The sequence below is a fragment of the Notothenia rossii genome (genome assembly GCF_949606895.1).
Source record: "Notothenia rossii genome assembly, chromosome: 10".
NCBI classification, from domain to species: Eukaryota; Metazoa; Chordata; class Actinopteri; order Perciformes; family Nototheniidae; genus Notothenia; species Notothenia rossii.
The window spans coordinates 21,195,553-21,219,064 of NC_136908.1; the positions used below are offsets into that span (position 1 = coordinate 21,195,553).

The following is a 23,512-nucleotide window of genomic DNA, read 5'->3' on the forward strand; positions in this document are numbered from 1 at the left end:
TACAGTTCAGAACCTCTGTTCTGATCTGCTCTGATTGTGTTTATATGGAGTCTGTGTAAGGCTAGTGTCCATGTCAAGAGGAGGGAGCAGAAAACCAAGATGATGTAGTGAAGGCAAACTGAAACGTTTCCATAAAAGTTATTTCAGCCGATGTTACATCTCCTTCTAATGCTAACTGAAATACCTTGTTTTGTGTCCAGAAAATATTTTAATAAAAGAACATTCTAAAGGGAAGCAGCAATTCTTATATAAACAATATTTGTTACCTTAACGTTTTTACTTTGACAGAATTTAGAAAGTCCTGAAATCTCCACAACTCTAGTAAAACTTAACAAGCGTACTTAGAGATCAGATTATTCAAATAAAAAAAAGATATAATGTTAACAATAACAAAATGACAGTTGCTAATGTGAAAATATGGCCGCCTCTCAGTCCAGGCGCCCGGTACTCCCTCATAAACTGAGAAATGTAGCCGTCCAGAAGTGATATTTCCTGCTTTTGATCATCATTTATGACTGGTGTTAAAGTGTTGACTCGCTGCAACAAGCATGTTCTTTATACCCCGTTAAAACCTTATCACAAGATCGACTCCAGATGAAAAATACAAGCACCATGTGGTGCTGATATTTGTTTGAACTTTTCCCATGACTCTTTCTGAGATATGTTTGACCTTGTTTGCGGGGATGTCTTGTTTAGTCCCAGGAGGAGGAAGAGGAGGAGGAGGAGGAGGAGGAGGAGGAGGAGGAGGAGGAGGAAGAGGAAGAGGAGGAAGGATGGGGTTGAAGCTCCTCAGTGAATATTTAAGATTTCACGTCACCCCGCTCAGTGGCCGGGGACTTACACTCAGCTGGATCCTGCTGGTGGAGGCTGTTAAAGTAATTAGAAGACATTACTCTGTCTGGGTGACCACAGAAGAAGTAACCGGGGGGTGTTGTGCTGCATATTTCCTTAAGTCCTTAGATGACTGTGTACTATCGAAAGGAATTCACATTCACTGTGGGTTTCTGTTGTAACTTTTGAATGATATTAAAAGTGGGTCAGTTTACTTAAACCACAGATATGAAAAAAAGGCTTGGACCTTCCGAGGTTCAGTTGACCAAAACACATTTGTCATTTATCCCACAGGGTTTGTAGACAGACGGAATATTCAGTTTTTACGTAGATATCCCCCCCCTACATAATGGAAGTGGATAGTTTGGTTGAAGACAGTCCTGATGGAAACTGATGCCAGGGAGGTTTATGGTCCTTCCTCTATATACTCTATGCTTGGTTGCTTCTGTTTGAAAACTGCAGATTGCTTTGTGACAATGTTGTAACACTTCATCAGGTATTCAATTAACAATTAACTGGATTAGCCCAAGACAGACCTTTCATTCTTTTTATCTTACCACGGGTCCATTTAGTAGCTGCTTAAAGCTAAATGTGTGATCTCCTTTAGCATATGGCATCTGTCCCTTTGATCTCTAAGCTGAACCAACATGGTGCACAGTCCTTGGAGAGCTCAGAGGAAGTCTACAACTGAGGATCACATGATAAGATTTTTTTAGAGATAGCTTTGCCAACTGACAGATATGATTACTAGAAAATAATGCTTGTTTTCTGTTTAAGCAGTGAATAAAACCCCAAAACTTGATAAAAAATAACATTACTGCCATATATTTGTCCTGGTAATTGATTTGTTTTTATTTTATATATATTTAATAGGTTTTCAAAAAAAGAGTTAAAACAACAAACTCTTAGAAATGATAAATTACACACATGTATATTCAAATAAATATATAAAATTAGATACATAAATGCCTACATTGCCTTCAATAACATAATCCATGCAATTATGATAAAGTCATAGATACAAAAATGTCTTTAACCTATTAAAAGATGGTTTGTATCGAACAGGTAAGTGTTTTTTGTAACATTGAAGGCACTTTTTAAGAATCTTTGAGGCTAGCTCAAAAGAATAGATATGTATACAACCTCAGTGTTTGAATCATGCTCTGACTGTGGAGCAGCAACAACGCAAGTAATGACAAATAACAACATAAGAAAAGCTTCCTTTCCAGTAAAGTTCAGCAGGGTTGAAATGAAGTTGTGTGCTTTACTCTTAACTTTCTGCTGAAGGCATCATTATTTAAAGTTGTTTTTTCATAGTGAGGCTGACACTTGACTGAACTCATATGGTGGTTTCAACAACACAGCAACCTCATTCATCACAATCGGGGAATCTTAGACGCTAAAGTAGCTTGTCATTAAGTGTAAATCTTCAAATTCTTTCAAGCCTTAGACTACAATTCACATTTTCCTTATTTGTTCAAAAATTCTCAGAAATTCAAATCCCATACAGCTGACTCACTTTATGTTAAACTGCTGGAATTCTATTTGGCTCCAAAAAGCGTAATTAAAGTTTTGCCTTGGTCAATTATTTCCAGATAATTTCCTGAAATGACAGGAAATGAAACAAAGATTTGCTGTTAACAGTTAAGTGGTGAAACACACATCGTACATCCATGCCTCATTACTCACACACCCCAAGGTTACACGTGTGGAATGTATTCTGAGGTGTGAGTTTCCAGACAGATTGCATTACGTAATTGGCGATGCTGAATGTGACTTGTGAGTGAGTCATGGGCTGACATGTAACCTGGTCTCGATCACAGCCCCTGCAGTATTTATGGGCTGGATGTCTGGAGGAGACATGGGAGGAGACCAAGAAATAATACTGCTGGGAGAAAAATGTGCCGTATGTCTCCAAACCTGTGTAAATCCTGTCATTACTTATGAATCACCAACCCAGGTAAAGAGTGAAGGCCTCAGTAAAACAAACATTCACAACTGTCTGTAAGTAATAAAGTAATGAAAAGGGTATAATACATATTCTGCAGTCTATAGTTACAACCCCATTTATATATTTTATAATTGTTAAATTCCTACAGTAGTGGATTAACTTATTTTATTTTGTTTATTTGAATTATGCCAACTTTTCAATGTCATAGTTTTGAGTTTTAGAGATGTTTTGATTTGATTTTCTATTGAAATAAATAGAAAAACTGTTCATTTATACATCTATAAGCATATTTTAATTGACTGTTTTCAATTCCTTTGCACAAGGAAGTACTGGGTGTAATAAATTAAGCATTCCTTTACATATCCATAACTTTAAAATGTATTTTCTGTATGTTTTGTCCCTGAAAATTCAGACTTACTACATGTAGTGTGCAGATGAATTAACTTTGCCTCCTTCTGTGTACAAGTACTAACTCCATTCTGCAAGAGCAAGCTTTGCCTAAACATTTAACTAAAACTATTTATCAAGTATGAATTATTCTGCTCTCATGGAGGTCAAAGATCATCTCCAGGTTTAAATGTTCTTTTCTTCATCAACTCACAGATGAGACTCTCTGTCTGATTTATTTGGTTCTGCTGCACCCTCAGGTGGTGAATGAGTGCCACTACACGCTGATGGAGGGCATCTCTATACAGGGACCATTAGTTTTTGACCTGACTTAAAGACGTGTTATAAACTACAAGTGAATGTCCACTTATTTCTCCATTCTCTAAGAGATCTTTATAATAAGATTTGTGTTAATTACATGAAGAAAAGGTCATATGCGATCCAGAGGTAAATCAGAAATACGCAGTTAATGCTACAGGTACAACAGAAACTGCATGTAGTGTTGTAGACAGAATGGGAAGCACCGACATGCAGCTGCAAGACCAAACTGGTATACCTTAAATAATTCTACCACTCTGCCCTCAGTTTCCTGTTAAACGGAGAATGACATGAGTTAAAGGTGAACTGCCATCTGTGTTTCTATATTTGTTTCCCCGTTTCCAAAGCACACGCTCAATACTTTTGGACACTGAGGCCCAAACTGCTCAGTCGCTGAACATCATGGATCAACTGATGGATATCTATGTTAATGAAGAGGACCCAGCAGCTGGTTTCGGCAAGAGGAAGAGTTTGTTAAAAAGTTCAGAAAGTATTTATGAAAACGTGTTGTTCCGCACCCTCGAGCCGCACAGCACTGGACCTGCACCCTCGGGTAATGAACATTGGCAAACAAGTGCAAACATAATATTAATATATTAATGTGATTATTTCCTATGCAGATTCATATTCATAACTTGATTATTTATTTATTTATTATTGTGATGCTATGAACTATTTATCGTGTAAATTGGAATGATCCACATCTGTGCTCTCGGGTGTATCTGTGTGTTTTCTTCCTGTATGTTCCTGCCTTTGTACATAAACTGATGCTCATAACCAATTGCCCCTTGCGGGATTAATAAAGTTGTTGATTGATTGATTGATATTGAGGGTAAAAAGATATTATAGGAGAATAATCTGGTTTACTGTAGCTCGAAAGTTCAAAACTACGTTTTGGGATCAAACCATAGGCGGAGTTTGACATTTGCGCTTGGGGGGGGGGGGGCAAACCTTTTTTACTGACGTCAGTACACAGTCCCAACTATTGCGTGGGGTGCTACGGATACAGTAGCAATAAAGCCAGCATTCACCTCACTGAGTATTACTTTTCCACATACGAACACAACTCGCCCCATCATGCACGCCTCATGCCCGCCGTACACTCATATGGAATGGGCGGTCTCTCCCCGCAACAACAGTGCATTACATAACTGTAAAATCATAACACATCTTGTACTTATTTGAGAACTACTATATCCCTTGGTTACTTGAACACGCTACAATATTATTAACCAGTGTCCTCCTACCTTAGTGCAGAAGTAGACGCCTTTTTGTTACGGGTGTAACGGTTCACAAACATTTCGGTTCGGTACGTACCTCGGTTTTTATGTCATGGTTCGGTTCGGTACGTTTTTTCGGTACAGCAGAAAAAATTATCACAAAACATAAAATATATATATATATTTTTGTATTATTATTAAACTGTGAATAATGTATTCACTCAAATAAATACAAAATATAATAAAATGAACATTAAGGTGCAGCATTTCGATGAACTGAAATAATCTGTATTTGAACTTTACTCTAGTAGCCTACTCACAAAATATAAACTATTAGTTTTGGGTTTTTAATTATTATTAAACTGTGAATAATGTATTCACTCAAATAAATACAAAATATAATAAAATAAACATTAAGGTGCAGCATTTCGATGAACTGAAATAATCTCTATTTGAACTGTACTGTACTAGTACCTAAGCAGCCAGTTTGACATTAGGACTTGCTTGTCATTGTATTGCAGATCTTCTGGCACTAACAATGTCTCCTGCTGTGGAGAACACCCTCTCACTAGGGACAGAGGTAGCAGATACAGCCAGTTAGCGCTTTGCTAACATGGCAACATAAGGATATTTGGCATTTGTAATAGCTTCGGCTCGTTCTGAAGTTTTTGCGAGTGGTGGAGGCTTAAATGCTAGCGGGAGTTTGGTTTGCACTTCAATCTTTTTTCTTTTGGTACCGGTGATATTCACGTTCGGGTGATGCCTTTTCAAATGAGTGTGCAAGTTCGATGTATTGCCAGCCGCGTAACCAACTTTAGTTGAACAATGTCGACAAACAGCTTTGGTTCGGTCCACCTGTCTTTGTCCGTCATCCTTGTACGTAACTGCAAAACCGGAGACTTCAATGATGCTGGAGGATTTTCGAGCTCAACTTTATCTGCGTTCGCCATTTCGACAGTTCCTCAAATTACTGACTACATTTGAACGCATCCCCAGCTCTCATATGCCTCTTGTCCAATGAAATGACTTGGTCGCTCGATGACACGTTGAACCCAATGTGAGCAAATTACTCTGAATGCTGCGACGCAGCACCGGAGATTACTTCCAAAAAGTTGTTCACGTTCTCAATTTTATATTCGTGTACTCAACCGAAATTATTCGGTACGGGTATGTGTACAATTACACCCCTACTTTTTGTACGTTCCGCATATACTGTATGTCCACTATCCCCTCAGGTGACAGCTGTGTGGTTATTTCGTCCTCAATGTGAAGAACCGCAAGTGAGGAAAATCTTGTTCCTCCCATCGTTGACCGCAGCCAGTTCCGAATTCTCCTCATTGCCGAAACACTTCTCTCAGAGGTGGCAGATCCGATAGGCAGAGTCAGTGCCAACTGGAGCATCTTGTATAGATTTGTATAGCTGTTCTTTTGAACAGTCTTTTGAAGATGCTCAAGTGCAAAAGATGCGACAGCAGAGGCTTTAACATCTATTAAAAGATTGATATACTTGTATTGGAACAGTTTTAGACGTAGTAATGCTGTAACATATTTCAACCACTAGGGGGGGCAATGCCCCCCCCCCGCAAAATCCGCCTATGGATCAAACCTGACCATAAAATGTTTAATGAAGAACAACATAAGGTCACTGCAGAGCAAAAGAGACCTGCAATTCTAAAATCCACTTTGACATTCTTTAGTCCCGATGTTTATTCTTCAGCCAAGGTGGCATGTAGCAGAGCTTTGTGCACAATGTTATAATTGGCATGCAAATGAATATATAATGTTTGCAGTTTCTGATAATGTTTCATGTTTTAGCAAAATAAGACTCACTATTTAACATTAATCACCAAGTAGTAGATGGTAATCTCAATTCTGGTGGCACAAGAAAATCAGGGAATGACCACATTTTGCTCAGTTAGTCAGTGCCTCTCAAAAACATGAACAACAATATGTAAATGAATTCATTTGGTTTGATTTTACACTGAGACACAAACACTTAACAAACACTGACTCGTACCTTCAGGTGCTGAAGAAGAGAAGAAGAGTTCCTGCAGAGCTGCCGCAGCATGTCTGGCTTTGCTGTGTCTTCTCCTTCTGACTGGACTCATAACTCTGGGTTGCCTGTGTGAGTACTTTGTCGGCACAATGATAAAACACTAAGAGGATAACAGTGGTTTACAGTGATTTTTCTTGTGTCAAACAGTCTCCAAAAGCAACTCTGAGTGGAAGCTGGAGATGCTCCTGTTACACAACATAACTGAGCAGAGACCATCCACCATGTTAACAGACTTTAGTGTATAATAACCCTATCAAATGGTGATTTACCAATTGTATACATTAACATGTTTTGGGAAGTGAAACTAAATATGTAAAAAAAAGTGCTGTGTCAACAAAGCCAACAAAGGTTGTCTGTGCTCATCATGCAGAAAAAAGTATAATGAAAATTCCATCTTAATTGTTTTAACTTTTGAAGTCAACTAATTTTTAGTCAGCAAATGTAGGGCTGCTTTTGTTCTCAAATTCAACAACATATTGAAAATGAATCAATCAATACGGAAAAGGATTAGGGCCACATGAAAGAAAAAAAGAATTCTGATTTTAATCTCAGAATTCTGACTTTTTTCTCAGAACAAAAAAACCCTTTTTTTTCATGTGGCCCTAATCCTCTTCCGTAAATCAGAGACGAAAGCTGCGCAGAGATAATCTACCATAGTTCATTTCAGTGTGTTGTTTCCAAGTGTATTGTGTTCAGGTCCTTTAATGTGGATACGTTTTGTTTTGTTAGCCTAAAGACATACAGACTTGTGATTTTAAGAGTGGGAACTTTGTTTTTGGTCGCCAGAATTTAATTATTTATAACAATAAAGAGATTCAGCTTTAGTTTGTGCTGGTTGTGGCTACTCTGGTTAACATAGTATAATTGCATTGAAATGCAGGAGGTTAAATAAAGTAAATCACCCAAAGGTCTTAGCTCTGGGTGGGTAGAATAGAGGCCCTTTGTTTAAAATGTATTAGAAATCCTTTTAAATTATCTGCAGGCAAAATGTTTTAATTCATGTATATGCTTTTACATGAATATTTATTTTCTGTTTTTTCAAAAATAAATAAATACTTGAATAATTGCAACAATGTTAAGCCTTGATGTCCTTTTAATACATATTTGGTTGATGTTTAAAGTTCATTGTCAGAAGTTTTAGTAAACTGGTAAATGTCATTATTATTCGAGAAGAGATACAAATAAAAAACACTTGTTTACTTATGAAGTTCAATTGCTGCCTTAAAAACACGAATTAAAATAAATTGAATTGACAATTATATATAGGTAACTTTATCTTAAACTGTAATTGTGAATTAAGATAGTTGAGAACTTAAAGTTGATTTGACAAGATAACTAAAGTTTTCTTGAATCGATAATGTATCATTTAAGGTTTCTTCTCAACTCAACAGTTGAAGTTTGAAAGATAAATGATAATTAATTAAACATCTTTAATAACTTAACTTGGTGAGTTGAAACAAAGCTTATCTTTGCTCAGAGGTAGAATGGCTACGCTTTAAGCAGCTAAGAAATAGCTTCACATCGCAAATCAAAAGCGCTAAGTCTAATTATTATCTGTCAGTTACCACAAAGGACCTGAATAATCCTGGAAAACTTTGGAAAGACATAAAATCAATATCCACCGGTGATATCCTTAATGAGCTACCTCCGTGCATTACCACAGCATCTGGCACCATATCGGATAGGGCCACTACAGTATGTTAAATTGTTTTAATGAGCATTTTGTGTCCTGTGGCTCTCTGTTTGATTCTGTCACTAACTCTGCTTCTGTGAACACCAAAGTCTGTGACTCTGAAAAACGTGTTTTGGAAAACCCTTTTAGTTTTACTCCTTTTACTGTTGATGTTGTTCGTGAAGCTTTAACCAAGTTAGATCTTAAGAAACCGGCTGGCCCGGACAACATAGAACCTTTCTTTTTAAAGATAGCTGCAGATTTTATTGCTCCACCTCTCACTACTCTTTTTAACCTCTCCCTCAGCACAAACACAATTCCAAAATTGTGGAAGTCAGCGTATGTCCTGCCTCTACTAAAAGGTGGGGAGGCCACTTTATTAAATAATTATAGGCCCATCTCTAAATTATCAGTTCTGGCTAAGGTTCTTGAACGCCTAGTGAGTGAACAGGTAAAGGTGTTTTTATGTACAAATGACATCCTGTCTAAACATCAGTCAGGCTTCAGAAAGCAACATAGCGCCATCACTGACACAATGAAAGTGGTGAATGATGTGGCGAGTATTTTAGATAATAAGCAGAGTTGTGCAGCTCTATTTATTGACCTTTCCAAAGCGTTTGATAACGTCGATCATCGCATCTTAAAGCAGAGGCTACTCAGTATTGGCATATCCCACCATGCAGTGGGGTGGTTTGTGAACTACCTCTCTGAAAGGACCCAATGTGTTCATTTTGATGGGCTGTCTTCTGAGTGGTTAAACCTTACTAATGGTGTTCCTCAAGTTTCTGTTTTAGGTCCACTTTTATTCTCCATCTACATCAATAGTTTAGGTGAAAATGTCGATGGAGCAACATTACATTTTTATGCGGAGGATACCGTGATGTACTGTGCAGGTTCCTCCATTAAGGAGGCTGGTGTTGAATTGCAAGCTGTTAAAATTATTCAGACTCAGCTCTCTGAACTAAAGCTTCTTTTAAATGTTGATAAAAACCAAGGTAATGCTCTTTTCAAAAGCTAAAAAGACACCAGAGCCTGTTGTAGATATTGTAACTACGCAAGGAATAAAACTTGAAGTGGTTACCTCTTACAAATATCTTGGTATCTGGCTTGATGATTGTCTCACTTTTAAACGTCATGTCAATAACTGCTTAAAAAACTGAGGGTTAGGCTAGGTTTTTTCTAAAGGAACAAGTCCTGTTTCTCGCATGAGGCCAGGAAAAGGCTAGTCACTGTGACCTTTTTATCTTTGCTGGACTATGGTGATTTGATTTATATGAATGCACCTGCCAATTGCCTGGTCAAGTTAGATGCTGCGTATCACAGCGCACTGAGATTTGTGACAAACTGTAAAGCATTAACCCATCACTGTACCCTGTATGCAAGGGCTGGTTTGCCTTTGCTAACTGTAAGGAGGATCAGTCACTGGTACATTTTTATATACAAAGCCATATTAGGGAAACTTCCATCCTACATCTGCTCCCTGATCTCACGGCGAATTGTAAGTGGCTACTGCCTGAGATCGCATGCTGTAGTTTTATTAAATGTGCCAACTGCTAGGACTGTCTTAGGGAAGATAGCATTTAGATGCGCAGCTCCACTGTCTTGGAATAGTGTGCAATTGAAAAGGAAACTGAGCAATCCGGTGCCACTAAATGTTTTTAAAGCTCGGTTGGATGCTACTCAATCGGAAGCTGTTGGTACCTGTTCATGTGGATAGTTATGTAAATTGTAATCCCTGTAATGATGCTGTAAGATGTTTTGTTGTTCTGTTTATATTTTTTTTATGTTTCATGTGGAACCTACTTGAGCAGGTCTCCCTTGAAAAATAGATCAATGATCTCAATGGGATACACCTGGATAAATAAAGGTTTGAAATGAAGTTAAAATCTTGATGTTAACTATTGTTTTTAAGGCAGCAATTGAAATAGTTTTTTTGTTGTTGAACCCCCCTAGTTTTTTATTTTCTTTCCTCCAACATTTGTTGATCAAATAGCATAAAAGACACTTGTTCCCAAGAGTTTAAATCCATCCACGGTTAGAAAAGTATTAGATATTTGAGTTTTCCACCGACAAAAACTAGGCAATGTCTTGTAACATGATGCTGTCAATCAGCTTGTGCTTTGTTTAGTTAGGTCATTATTTACATATAACAAACTGGGAACTGTCAGAAGAGAATGTGCCGGCTATTTCCTGAATATGTAATGTAAACACTCATATTTGGACTATTAAAAAAAAAAGGATCCCTTAGTTTTACCCTAACTCTTTATGGACCATATGGATGGGAACTCCATCCAGCTGGAGGTCAATGTTAAAGTTTCACAGGCCTGTGTCGGCCTGATTGACATAAAATCAACAGAGACTAGCGTTCTTATTACAGCCAGAAAGCAATTATGAGCCGTTTCCCTACATCCAATAATAATCCTTTAACTGCTGTGATGAGTGACGCAAAGCACTGCCTTTTAACAAACAACCAAAACATATTCCTGTTACTGGTATTTTATTAATTTTTTGCAAAACAACCATGTAATAAAAGAATCTGGGGTAATGTGACGACGTAATGTGACGACGTAATGAGACGATGTAATGCTTGAAAAAAAGCACAAAAAAATAAAAAAGCTTAACATTCCTACAATTGGAAATTAACTACATAATAAATACAATCTTTTTTCACACTATACAAAATGGTGCGTTACTGGAGTTGGGCCTAATACGGCCTCAAGTAACATGCAACACCATATTTCTACGTACTTGGGTTAAAACCAAAATGTAGATGACAGAAATGGGAGGGGGGGAATGTTTCAAGCAATACACAGACAGTACAGGCTGAAATATGACATCCGAGAAAAAAAAAAAAGGCATACAAAGTTCATAAAGTCCAGAAATCTTGTGTTTCTCTACAGGTATCGTTCTCATGTGAGTCCACGTGTTCCAGTCATTCTGCTAGGTTGAATAGTCCTGCAGGGGACAGAGAAGGAAGAATGGAATTCATTTATAGAAATAAACACTAAAATTACAGCAAAGATAAGTCAATCACTAGAAAAGAAAATGTCATTTGAAATTATTTTAATTTAGTCTGTTTTAAGCAAAAATGCTAAGTATTTGTGGGAGGAATTCATAATTTTCTTTGTTGTACATTATAGTAAAGGTTGGCTTAAAAAATTATTTTGGACGGACAAAAATATAAAATATTTATTTTTTGTCCAAAGCCATCTTGGTCTGCATACAATTATAATGACGTGAAAAATAATGACTTTCTTTTTTCCAATTCTCTGATATTTTACAGACAAACAATAAATCAAGGTAATAAGGAGAGAGCAGCGTCGCTCAGATGCTGTGGAAGCAACGGCTATTTATTTATTATATTGTTTATATTCGTTCAAGTGTTTTATTTTTTATTTGATGGAGCATGTGTTACTTTTTTGAAAGATGTTCTTGTTGTCTGCGAGATTTAAGACATGTCACAATGGAAAGGATAAATATCCTGAACCTGAAGTGTAGCGGCTACAGACACAAGTGGTAGATTCCAACTCAAAAAACTGAATAATTAGACAATAAAACCACAAGAAATGAACTTACAGCTCTCGGTTTCTTGTTCACTTTCATGTCAAATCTGCAAAGAACACAAAAAGAGGTTACATTAGATAACAGATTAGAACCTGGTTTGAATGGGCATTGTGGAGAGAGGCAGTATATCTACTGTATCATGAAGAAGCCCCGAAACAAGAACACTAAATGAACATGTGTTTGTTCTTGTTTGTGTAGCAAGCCCAGCATCTGACAACAGCAACCATGTTTTATTTAATAGCTGGAATTTGGGAAGCACACTTGAAATGAATCTGGGGGTCAGAAAGATATGACACTACCAAGCAAGAAACTCTAATGGAGATCAGAGTGCCGGATGCTGATATGCATTCAAATGATGAAGTGTTGGACATGCAGTATGGCTGAATAACTAGCAGGCTTAAACTCAAAGTCTAGGTCAACAGAAGCAGACAGAGCAGGGAAAACACAGAGAAAAGGTGAGGATGGGGTTTGAAGCAGGCATGATTTAAACACCACAGGAGCAGGAAGTAAAATTCAGACTTACTCAAAGTCATAATCAAACATGGCAGAAGGACTGGGGGGTCAGCATTAGGGGAAGGAAGAGAGCAGCAACTGTTAATTCACCAACCTGAGTCTAAAGCCCTACGTCTAAATAATACTGCAGTCCAGACTTTACAGAGTGAGAGATGCACTCTGTCACAGTGTGTTAGTGGAGAACCTGCTGTGTTATTATGTGGTTAGAGCAGGGGAGCCTTAAGTCAGGGAAACATGTACACATTAAACATGGCAAGTGGAAAAATACAGTCATATGGATCAGTTTGTGTCACCCTACACAGTGACTCTTATAACATGCATTCACGTCAGTGTTTATCTAGGTATTGGATCCCTCAAAATACCACATTTTCCCATAATTAAAGCTACAGAAGTATTTAAATTTGAGGAGTCTATACATCTACTTATTCCAAACATCAAATATCCTTTAACTTTCCACTTAAAATGTGTCTAACATTGCATCCAGGTAACTTTTCCAACAGCCTTGGTCTAGAAGTATTCTGTCTTTTTAAAAATGTTTTTCCAAACACAAGCATCTCATAAAAAAGAGTTATACTCCGGCCACTACGCTTAGTTTCTTTTGTACAAAATTGAGTTTATTTTTCTTCCAACATGTCGCATGTTGTAACACTAAGAAATCTATAACGACATTTGTATTGTACCATAGCCATTGTACCAAACACAGGTTAAAGTAGAGGGGAATTCCTACCTGATCTTATGCATGTAGACATGGATGTTACAGTAATAGGGTCTTATCTGTGCCTGTAAATACTTTCAAACTTCCCTTATTACGTGATTTCTCCAAATAACCAGGTTTCTTGTGTGTTTACATGCAAACAAGAAACCTGGTTACTGGGAGAAATCACTCCTCAAGAAGAAGAGAGTAATATCTCTACATTGTGTACCTGTGTCTGTTTTTGTTCTTCCTTTTCTTGTGGCTCCCGTGATGGCTGCCTGAGGATGAGGAGGAGGCAGCTTTCTGAGGCTTTAGGTCTTGCAGCGTCGAGTCCACATCTTCCGTATCCTCTTGGCTCGGCTCGTTCTCTTGGTTCTGGAGATCTGGAGAGGCGTCGCTTTCTGTGCCGCTGCCTGCCTCACCTGACGACACGATATAGGTGTAAAAAAACTAAAACAACCAACAACAGAGAAACTATCCTAAAGATGCTTGGCATGAACATTTTACAACAACAACAACTCACGTTTTTCATTCATGTGTTCCGGTAGCCCCCCAAGTGCACATACCGCCTTCAAATAAAAACAGGGAGTTCAGATGTGTAAGATTTTTAGTTGTGGGCAGCAAAAGAGCAACTGACACATTTTGGGAAAAAGTGAAGTGAGAGAGGGACTTACTGCAACTGATGTGACGGATGACTTGCTGAATAAACGCTCCGCTTCCTTGAATTTCCTATTCCTTCTGTCAGTCTTACTATTGGAGTTCCTGTTAAAATAAAAAATATATGCTTAGAAGCTTATGATCAAATGTGATGACACATAGTTTCCACTATGCAATGGCCCAATAATTTCATGACTCACCAATATAGTTTAATCAATTACTTGTCTGGTTTCTTGTTATAACAAAGTTTAAGATTCTTGATTTCATTACATCCATCAAAAAAAATGGGTTACACAAGTATTATTGTATTATGGAATCAATGTGGCTCTTGTAACAGCTGTGATAATAAGTTACTTCTCTTCTAGAAACTTGAAAACATCTATGCAGACACTTACTTTTGATTAGTGAGATATCGGTCCCATCCTCTGATGATGTTGCCATACATCTGGGTGTCTTCTAGGTAGCTGCCTTCAAATGCATATATCTGTCTTTCCAAGTTCACTAGCGTCTCCTAAGATATTGAAAAAAATAGATACAAACTTGAGTACTAGTTCTATTCAATGGCCAAGCATAATCGCTAGCCTAACTAACATAGACCTAGTAACCTTAATTTGCCCATAAAGTCAACATCATTCAAACTGAGGTTACTTTCCTATGGGTATAGGTGCACATTGATGTTTTGCAGATATCTAATAGTAAGAATGTATTCTAGAGTATTGAGGTTAAGGTAAAGGAATACAGCGGCTGTTTCACTTTTTAAAAAGACACTTGTTTAAAGGAAAGAATAGTATGGCTTTAATGATTTCACTCCTGAAACATACATATATCATTGACGTATGCATATTGTTTTAAGTTGATGCAGCTGTGTCTAGTAGCCTACTACTGCCCAGACAAATGTTATCTTAGGGCCAATAAAGCATATATTTTCACATCTTAAGCTACATTTAATATAGAATGAAGATGACACAGTAGTGGACTATTTCATAAGGTGGCGGCAATTGAACTGTTGCCGGCTGGCTGCCGTAAAATGACAAAGAAGAAGAAGAAGTTAACGCGAGAACTGAGCCCACCGGGCGGCGGCTAAATTGTAGCTGTGCTAACTAGTTAGCATACTGGCTGCAGCAATACCTGTGAGCGGAAGAAGAAAAAAAAGTCTGAATAAAATGAAATCCTAACGCTAACAACACAGGGGTGTTTTTTTATTAAACATTACCAGCAGAATCAAAATTAGATAGCAAAACGAGAACGAGATCTCTAAGTCATAAAAGCAGGGGCTTCTAGCATAAGCAACGGCTATCATTAGCTTAGCATTTAGCAAAGGCCTCAGTTAGAACTCACTGACATTTAAGTTACGGTTATCTGCAATTCTACATGGAAAAATAACAAACAGGTACTGCCACTTTAATCTTTGACAACATTGCGGTTACGGGACTCACAGCGAGTTCTTGTTTCCTCTTCACCAGCTCGGCGAGCTCCCGGCGGGTGTCCGGGATCTGTGGTGGAGTCGCTTTCGCATGCATCGCCATGATGGATCGAGCTATCTGGAAACAAAACAGAGGCGGGCCGGTATAAAGCGCCTGTTTGTCGGCCATTTTACCAACAGGTGGGGCTAAAGGACCGCGTCAGGGCCATCCATCCACTGTGTTTACATCGCCATGGAAACACGATAAGATTTGCTGACTTTCTGCGTCTTCACTGAACCATGGGCATAATGGACCGAAGATTTGATGAAAGTGAGTCCAAGTGAGCACTTTATTTCATTTGAACTAATAAGTACAACATTAAAAATTAATATTTTAATTTTAAAGCAGAAACGGTTCCAGCTTACATCGTTTCATCTCAATTTCCAACAACATACCAAAGACTGGTGAAAGCAAATCAAGAAGTTAAAGGATTTTCATCTCAAGCTAGGAGATTCCCTTCAAACAAATGTCTGGTAGGGACTCTCCAACCCTCACTTTAAATCAGCTAAAAACAAAACTATATAAACAATATTAACATTATGCTTTGGTTTCAGAATGAAAGTCCAGGACCAGGCAGTTATGTATCTATTTCCAGTGCGGAAGTCCAAAGTCCCTCCTTCTCCAAAAAAGGCACCACAGGCTTTGTTGGATACAAGGTCAGGTCCCGAAAATGAATGTGCAATGGTATAGGAATTCAGTGGTCAATTAAAAATTAAAAAGTCCTACTTATTGTAAATATTTTATCCTATTTGTCGATTACGTAATTGAGTATCTAATTAAACATACATGTCTGTAAAGATTTCCCAACATGACAGTCTATATAGTGTCCTTTAACTGCTCAAATCCCCACACAAAATACAAATTACATGATAACAGTGGTATTTTATGACCCTGAAACTCTGAAATTTTGCTTATCGCCTGTGAATATACTCAATATGTTTCTAGTTGGAGCATTATTCGTATCATCCTCTCCCATAGACTACCAGGGGTCCTGGTAACCCACAGAGATGCACCCCAGGACCGAATGTCTACACCCTGCCAAGCTCCTTGGTAAACAAGAACAAGTTCAACGTAGGAGTCTCCAGGGTGTTCAGGCTGCCCGTGGCTGTGCAGAAGGATGGTCCGAAGCACCCAACTCCAGCCCCGAATCAATATGATGTATGAGAATAATGCAAGGTGCTTTTAAATAATGTGTTTTGCATCCTGTAGTTAACTTATATCTTTAATTTTGTTGCTTTTGTGACAGGTCCGTTGTAGCAGCAGAGGGGGCTTCTCCTCAGGGGTTGGCACATCAACTTTCCTGTCAAAAACTAAACGGGACTCTATTTACTTAAACAATGATTTGCCATCACCATGTAATTACCTCTCTATTAAAGATCATGCATAATATTTGTTTTAATATTTCTGTCTTAATATTATTTGTCTTACATCATACGTTTGTTGAAGGCCACTATGAAGTACGCAGCAATATAATCCAGCAAAGCTCCAAAGCAGTCGTGTCCCCTTTCAAATCAAAAACTCAGAGAATCCCTCCTCCGGTTGACCACCATGTACCAGGCCCAGGAGCCTACAGCCCCCATCAGCCCCCTGCACCGGTGAAGAAGACCATTCTGCCGTGAGTAAACAAACCATATTTATCTGACTGGTTATGTTGACTAGTTCATTATTTTTCAATAATCTAACAATGTCAATTCTGTGAACTGTGTTTCAAGGAGAGGATTTTATTTGGCAATATCAGCACCTCCTCTGATTGTCCCTAAGGACCCTCCCTTTCCAGGCCCGGGGCATTATGACATAAGGGATAAAAACTGCCTGTATACCAAGCCAACTGCAGCGTTTGCATCCAGAACTGAAAGGATACTCCAAGACTCACTGGGCGGCATGACGCCAGGACCAGGTAATGCCTAAAAAACAATCAAATCCACTAAATGAAACATCAACACATTCATGCATTTCACAGGACATTTCGGTTATTGGTAATATGTGCTTTTATTTGTTTAAATACCAACACACAAGCAGGTGATTATAGGATATTTCCAGTGCAGATACAGATAACCTTTTGACTCACTAACACCACATAAAAACTTCAGCTTGTATTATCTATCCAGTGAAACCAAATCATTTTTTAAATTTCATATACAATTGAAATATATGAAATTGTTGCTGATTTGTATGTCTTTAAATAAAAACACAAATATAAGATTATGCTTTAAATATGCAGCCCCTCTCTGGGAGCAGTTGAAATTGAGTGTTGGAAATGTTGGAAACTGCTGACTTAAGTATATGTAAATGAGGCAGGGAAAGAAGGTGCACATACAAATTTAATGACAACATTTCACCATAAAATTACTCAGAGAAGCTTCTAGATATTTAACCCTATCAGTCTCACTTTTTAAGTCTCAACGCTTATCTAAATTAAATATTTGTTTCTAATGATATCAATCATGCTCACTTAAATTAGTCTTAGTTGCTATACTATGCATGGCCGTTGAAGAAGCATTTGAGTATGATATTTGGTTGTATGTCATTATAATGTCATGGAAAACATGTCTACATTATTTATTGATTGAATTGCATTGGTAAATAATTTAAATTCTTGGGGTTTGACCCCTTGACACCGATGATGTCAGAAGGTGATTGAGGTGACTGGAGTGAAGTTTTGTTGTTATACTTTCACATGTGTTATTTATCTGCTATGATGGTGCACACATCGCTGTTGATTACATCACAAACCACACAGATTGGTTATATTACGCTATCACAACCGACGCCCTCAGAATTTATTGTGATTTATAACTGGGTTTTTCCAGGCAAACCCACATTTTATATACGTTTTGTTCAACACAATTGTTAATGCAACTATTCCCATTGAATATAACCTTAAAAAATGTGCAAAGCATCTTTATTTAAAGCCAATAAGTGACCTGTGGGTAAATTCCTCCCTTACATTTCACATGTCATGGTGTCTATTTTTCTGAAATAATGTTCTCTAGCTATAGAAAGACATGTATGTATTCTTAATTATATTATTTTAATTGCTGGTGAGATTGCTAATATAAAAGCTGTAAATAATTCATCTCCCTCTTTCAGGTTTCTACGATCCACAGATTTTGCCAAAGCAGTCCTTCTTTTTTAACGACTCCAGAGTCTGGCTTCCTGTATGAAACGTTCAAGGTCATCTATACTGCAGATATGTACATTTCTCAGACACCTGAACTGTGATTATCTGTTTCAAAATGCTTCTATGCAAGGTATGTGTTTCTAAGTATTTGTCGAGAAGAAACAATGAAAATTAAATGTTTGCAACCATTTAGTCTCTATTTCCATGTTTAAGTATACCAAGTAGAAGATATTTTAGAGGTTGAATCATATACTGTATTTATCCATATCTGATGCTCCACTCTGGAGATGATATAGCAGCGAGCGTTGCCGCGGTCTCAGACAGCTGCTGGTCGGTCAGTGGTACGCCTCAATAACAGCTGAGAGCTTGAGATGACACCATTGTGCCAACTGCCGGAGGGCAGGCGAGGGGTGGAGAGTGACTGTATGTGAGCAATGTGACTGAGCGGGCATGGGGCAGGGATGGTGTTCACCCAGAAAGACAAATGTACACATTCGTCATCAGCCTACATCAGATGTTATATTGTTGGGACAGTCACTTTACACTTCTCTGACCCCACTTTGCTGGCAATTTTACATTTTGGGATAATGCTTGTTTGCTTTCAGGCCTAGAGTTAGACAAGCATATTGATACCTTGACATTTGTTTTTTAAATACAGCTATAATCAAGTTTTACATCATACAAATATATCAGTAGATGTGGAAGAGTTTGCTTGTCGTGATGAACTGGCAGGTATTTAATACCTGCATCTGCAATTCCTCTAGTTTATAGTGAGTTTTGGTCCATTGCTTCGCTGTCATGCTGCAACTTTATTGTTTTGGCTCTTTCTCATGGCTCTCGCATAGTTTTTGGCTGAAGCTGACAGCTGTTAAAGAAAAAAAAGCTACACACATTCACTGTACACTACCTAGTCAGCAGCAAACAGCAGCAGACACAGATAGAGAGCTGCTGGGGGAAAGAGTTGAACATTAAGCAGCTAAAGAGACAGATTGATTTCGTAAGGAGGTGGTGGAGACCAAAACCAGAGCAAAAAGAGACTGAATGTTTGACTTTCATTCATCAGGTGAACACAAACACGATTCAAATGATGATCATCATCATGACATGCTTGTATACACATATCACCCGCAATAACTGCTTTTTTATATAATTACACACACGCTGTTTATGTATATTAAAAATACGTTATTGCACCTTATATGTCAGCCTTTGCCTTTAAATAAATGTGTGTGAATGCTTACTTATGCTGTTGGAAAGCAACAAAAAAAAACATGATTTAAAAAAGGACTGTTTCTTGACCCCGGTAAATTGCTGCAAGTTTCTTGGCAACTGCAAATTATAATTTTTACACTTTTGCAAACAAGATATAATGTTTCAATGAGTCAGTTTAAGGGGTGCTTTAATGTGTTTCTTTGTTAGCTGTCAACCGAGCCAGGCTAGCTGTTCTTCAGAAGTAGCTCCATATTTGCCACATATTTATGGATTTGGTTTCAATCTTCTCATCCAACTCTCTGTCACAAAATGTTTTCATTTTTCACTACAGTGATGAACACGCTGGCATTTTCAGTTTTTAAGATGCAGTTGTTGACATGGAAAGACGAAATATGATGCTCATTTTCAGGTGCATACTTACGTATTTTGGGTTTCTAATAGAACATGTTAACATGCTTTAATGTTCAGAAAACTCATTATTTTTCTCATACGGTCTATCTGAATATACCTGTCGTTTGGGCCTGTACCTGAAGCCCCCTGTTTTCATTTCAGGCAGTAATGACTGTGATGACACCCCAGTGTAATTTTCTATATTTAACAGAAGTCCTTACATCTTATTTAAAGGACAGTTTCCCGTCTGCATTTTTATTCAGCGTTTATATAATGTAGGCCCTTCACTGTCATAGAGCGCTGTGCTGTGTGGGAATGACAACCTAGTGCCAAAGAGTTGCTATTTATACGTCAAGCTTTTATCCATGTGCAAAGAATGGAAAACCGTGTGTCATCTGCTCGCAAGGAAATCAGTTGGGGACGTTTCCCCAGCTCTGCACTCGATAACCACACCAACTGCAGACATGTTTGACTCCCACACTGCAGCAGCTGTAGTTATATTCAGACTCTGACTTCAGCAGTGTGCTCTCCAAATATGTGTACTTGCCTTGTAAAATCAAGCCATTGTGCACTTGGGTTTTTTTTTACAATAAGAGGAGCATTTTATAACTCCATTTGTAGACCGAAATGTGCTCTCCCCCTTAGGTGCAAAGTGTAGGGAGGATCTGGAAATGTAACTGCAGGCTTTTTAGCTTAGTGGTTGCCTTTGTGGTTGTGTGTAGGAGGGGCAATTAACCGCATGCTTCTATGGGTTTATGGGAGGCTCTCTGAACCTCCCCATGTCTCACTCAGGTGTAGGCGAGTATGGACATGCACCCCTCAAAAGAAGCCTCATTGAGAAAGTTCTTTGTTTCAGGAGACATTCATACATGCGGATGGAATAACTTTTCCATCAACCTCCACTGATTTAAAACCTTATTCATTCATTTAGGTGGTCTATAAAGGTGTATTACGTAAGATGATTCCCTCAATGATACCAATTATAGAGAGATCTAATAAAAGTAATTTGTCTAGCTAAAGTGACGCTGTCTGCGTAAGAGCTAACTGTCAATTTATATCTGTTGCTTGGCAGTACATCAGTGGTTTGCAGGCACAATTTGTTCTACTGTGTTTTCATGAGTCTTGCATAAAACATTCAAGACACATGGTGCATGTATTGAGTCATGGAGAATCCAGGATATGAGGAAAACAAAAAGAAATCCTGTTCGTCCATCCGATTTTGTTTTTTAGCCATGCCAGTGGATTTTGGGATAACAATGATTGCCCAGTAATATTCATTCTGCTGCAGTGTGTGCTAGATGTGATCTGAGAGGATCATAAAAGGTTAGTCTGTTTATCGTTTCTCTGCAATCTGTGTCTGAATACGTCACCAGTGAAACAAACAGTCCCTTCACTGATGAAGATGCGCTGTGATTAATTAGGTCATTTATTTATTTTGAGGTTATAGCCTTAAGAATGAATACATCCGGCCCCTTCTCTCTTCTGTAACACATGACTTACAGTAGCACAAAAACACCACAAGTTTACAGTGTGATCCGAGTCATGAAGTTTCCCTTAACTCATGTGATATCTTATTTTTCTAGTAATGGCTGACATGGAAGAAAAGCAACAAATACTTCAGTACTTATATGGCAGTATAACTTATAGAAGTTAAAGGGGTCCTATTTGGCCTTTTCTCATTCCTATGTTATATAGGTTTTTGTGCATGTAAATGTTCTGCAAAGGCTAACCTCGCACTTCTATTGGCTAGTGCTCTAACACATTGTACATGATAGGCTAAGGGGCGGGACATTCTTAAGCGGTTCATCTATCGCAACATAGCAGGCCAGCAAACCAATCAGAGCAGACTGGGTTCTGGTTTCAGACAGAGGGTGAAAAGAGGTGCTGCAGCGCAGGCAGTATGAGAAAAATAAATAGCTTTTTGAACATTAAAGCATGTAAACATGTCACAGTAGAGGACATAAATACAAATATGATCTTAAAATGAACACAATAGGGACCCTTTAAGGAGGAGACAAAGGTCATTATGCAGACGAACAAGATATGGAGGGTTTATTGAGCGCTGCCTGCCTTTTTCTCAACTGCTGTATTACATTTCCTGCCCTTGCGTTTTGAAATCCCGTAACTTGGTCAACAAATCATTTTTAACCTCCACACTCCCTAACAGGCACCGACAGTCAGATCCACCTCCATTAGGCGATTGAATCGGCTCCCTTCCCCTTTCATGTGTCACAGGGAGGCGAGTAGGATTGATTGGCAGTGTTTCAGCACATCACTGGCTATCTTTAGCCGCCATGTACCACATTTATAGGAAAAATAAAATAAGGTTTCATTGGCAACATTTCTATTTAGGCCGAACTATAAGGAAAACGAAAGAGGTCTATATTGCAATAACCGAAGAGTCCTTAGGTCTGTAAGTCCTTGGTGTCTTCAGCAGCTAAGTGGGTCATGCATTTTTTTATCTCTGTAGTAAAGCTCACATACATTTGCCCTTTTAGCATTAGAGATACTTCCAACTTCACGTTGGTTTCTGCACTAAAGAGAAAAATAAGCATTGGAGAATTGTTATTTTGCTTTTAAACATAAATATTGCATTCAGTGTCCTTTACGTCATGTAGATTTCTTTTTTTAAAGGCATGAGGAAACAGATGACCTCATCCATAATTAATATGTTTTATTTTTATTCAAATGACCAAAAAAAGTCTACTGGGTGTAATTCTGTCTAGACTATTTTTAAAATCCTTCTATTTAAATATGAATGAATGGCACTGCCCCTCCAACCTGCAAGGCCACTTTTGACCCTCATTTCAACATGAAAATCATTGATGTACACCTACAATATATTTCATCTTCCCGGATTGAGTCAATGTATTTTGATCACGCAGCCCTCCAATAAAGAGTATTTGATACTGCTATGGTGCCATATACATGTTTTACTGGGATATGGTTTGTTTCTTTAAGATGAATTTATTCATCCTCATGCTGCTTCTCTTTTTATCAGGTAAGACATGGGCAACAGACTTCGTCCAGGAAGACTGACCTCCTCTGTCTCCTGCAGTGGCAGGAAGGTCAAGTCAACTGTTCATTAGTATGTCGTCTCCAATATGTCATCATGAGACAATGCCCTGACACTTTGTATACACGGGAAAGATGATTAAAGCCTGTAGAATGTAGCATGCTGTGCTTCTACAGTATACTGCATTCTACAGGCTTCAATCATCCCAGTGTATATCCCTATGTTAAGTAGGATTGTTTATCTCTTTATTGGTACATTTATAAAGCTACTTGAAGGTGATTGGGGACAATATAACATCTAATCACGATTGCATTAGAACAATAAAATGTTTTTGTTTTTTTCTAATGCAACTGTTACTACTGATAATTAATATATAAATACTCGCTTTAATTACGCATACAATACGCTTTCTCGATGTTATGACAACTCACCTCTTTCCAGGCAGCG

General features: G+C 38.1%; 2 protein-coding genes and 1 long non-coding RNA gene across 5 annotated transcripts; 2 read left to right on the forward strand and 1 right to left on the reverse strand.

Moving 5' to 3' along the window:
• The first annotated feature begins 3,776 nt into the window (after positions 1-3,776).
• On the forward strand, positions 3,777-7,837 carry LOC307022623. Its single transcript, XR_013803457.1, has 3 exons — positions 3,777-4,040; positions 6,731-6,832; positions 6,911-7,837. It is a non-coding gene; the product is annotated as an uncharacterized lncRNA (long non-coding RNA).
• A 3,078-nt stretch (positions 7,838-10,915) lies between these two features.
• meaf6 (MYST/Esa1-associated factor 6) lies at positions 10,916-15,585 on the reverse strand. 2 transcript variants are annotated; one of them, XM_079653813.1, is made up of 8 exons: positions 15,300-15,585; positions 14,259-14,374; positions 13,881-13,968; positions 13,730-13,775; positions 13,436-13,628; positions 12,523-12,552; positions 12,012-12,045; positions 10,916-11,390 (listed from the first exon to the last, which is right to left on the reverse strand). In XM_079653813.1, the coding sequence occupies exons 1-8, from the start codon at positions 15,453-15,455 to the stop codon at positions 11,376-11,378; spliced, it is 678 nt and encodes a 225-aa protein (XP_079509939.1). In that variant the 5' UTR covers positions 15,456-15,585; the 3' UTR covers positions 10,916-11,375. The 2 variants fall into 2 exon arrangements, with proteins under 2 accessions (XP_079509939.1, XP_079509940.1); XM_079653814.1 differs by lacking the exon at positions 12,523-12,552 and having other exon boundaries at positions 15,300-15,581.
• stpg1 (sperm-tail PG-rich repeat containing 1) lies at positions 15,457-19,738 on the forward strand. Of its 2 annotated transcripts, none has more exons than XM_079653811.1 (8): positions 15,457-15,596; positions 15,672-15,799; positions 15,881-15,982; positions 16,305-16,484; positions 16,573-16,681; positions 16,773-16,941; positions 17,039-17,223; positions 18,417-19,737. In XM_079653811.1, exons 1-8 carry the CDS (start codon positions 15,566-15,568, stop codon positions 18,488-18,490), a joined length of 978 nt encoding a protein of 325 aa, XP_079509937.1. In that variant the 5' UTR covers positions 15,457-15,565; the 3' UTR covers positions 18,491-19,737. The 2 variants fall into 2 exon arrangements, with proteins under 2 accessions (XP_079509937.1, XP_079509938.1); XM_079653812.1 differs by having other exon boundaries at positions 15,458-15,596; positions 15,675-15,799; positions 18,417-19,738.
• The last annotated feature ends 3,774 nt before the right edge of the window (positions 19,739-23,512 follow it).

What these genes read in the sequence shown, in the direction of transcription:
- meaf6 (XM_079653813.1), bottom strand. Translation starts at nt 15,455, where the DNA reads ATGGCCGACAAACAGGCGCTTTATACCGGCCCGCCTCTGTTTTGTTTC. An exon ending in AGAGGAAACAAGAACTCGCT is followed by an intron (nt 14,375 to 15,299) that starts GTGAGTCCCGTA and finishes TCAATATCTTAG; the next exon opens with GAGACGCTAGTGAACTTGGA. An exon ending in AAGAACAAAAACAGACACAG is followed by an intron (nt 12,553 to 13,435) that starts GTACACAATGTA and finishes CTGACCCCCCAG; the next exon opens with TCCTTCTGCCATGTTTGATT.
- stpg1 (XM_079653811.1), top strand. Translation starts at nt 15,566, where the DNA reads ATGGGCATAATGGACCGAAGATTTGATGAAA. An exon ending in CAATGATTTGCCATCACCAT is followed by an intron (nt 16,682 to 16,772) that starts GTAATTACCTCT and finishes CGTTTGTTGAAG; the next exon opens with GCCACTATGAAGTACGCAGC. An exon ending in CGGCATGACGCCAGGACCAG is followed by an intron (nt 17,224 to 18,416) that starts GTAATGCCTAAA and finishes TCCCTCTTTCAG; the next exon opens with GTTTCTACGATCCACAGATT.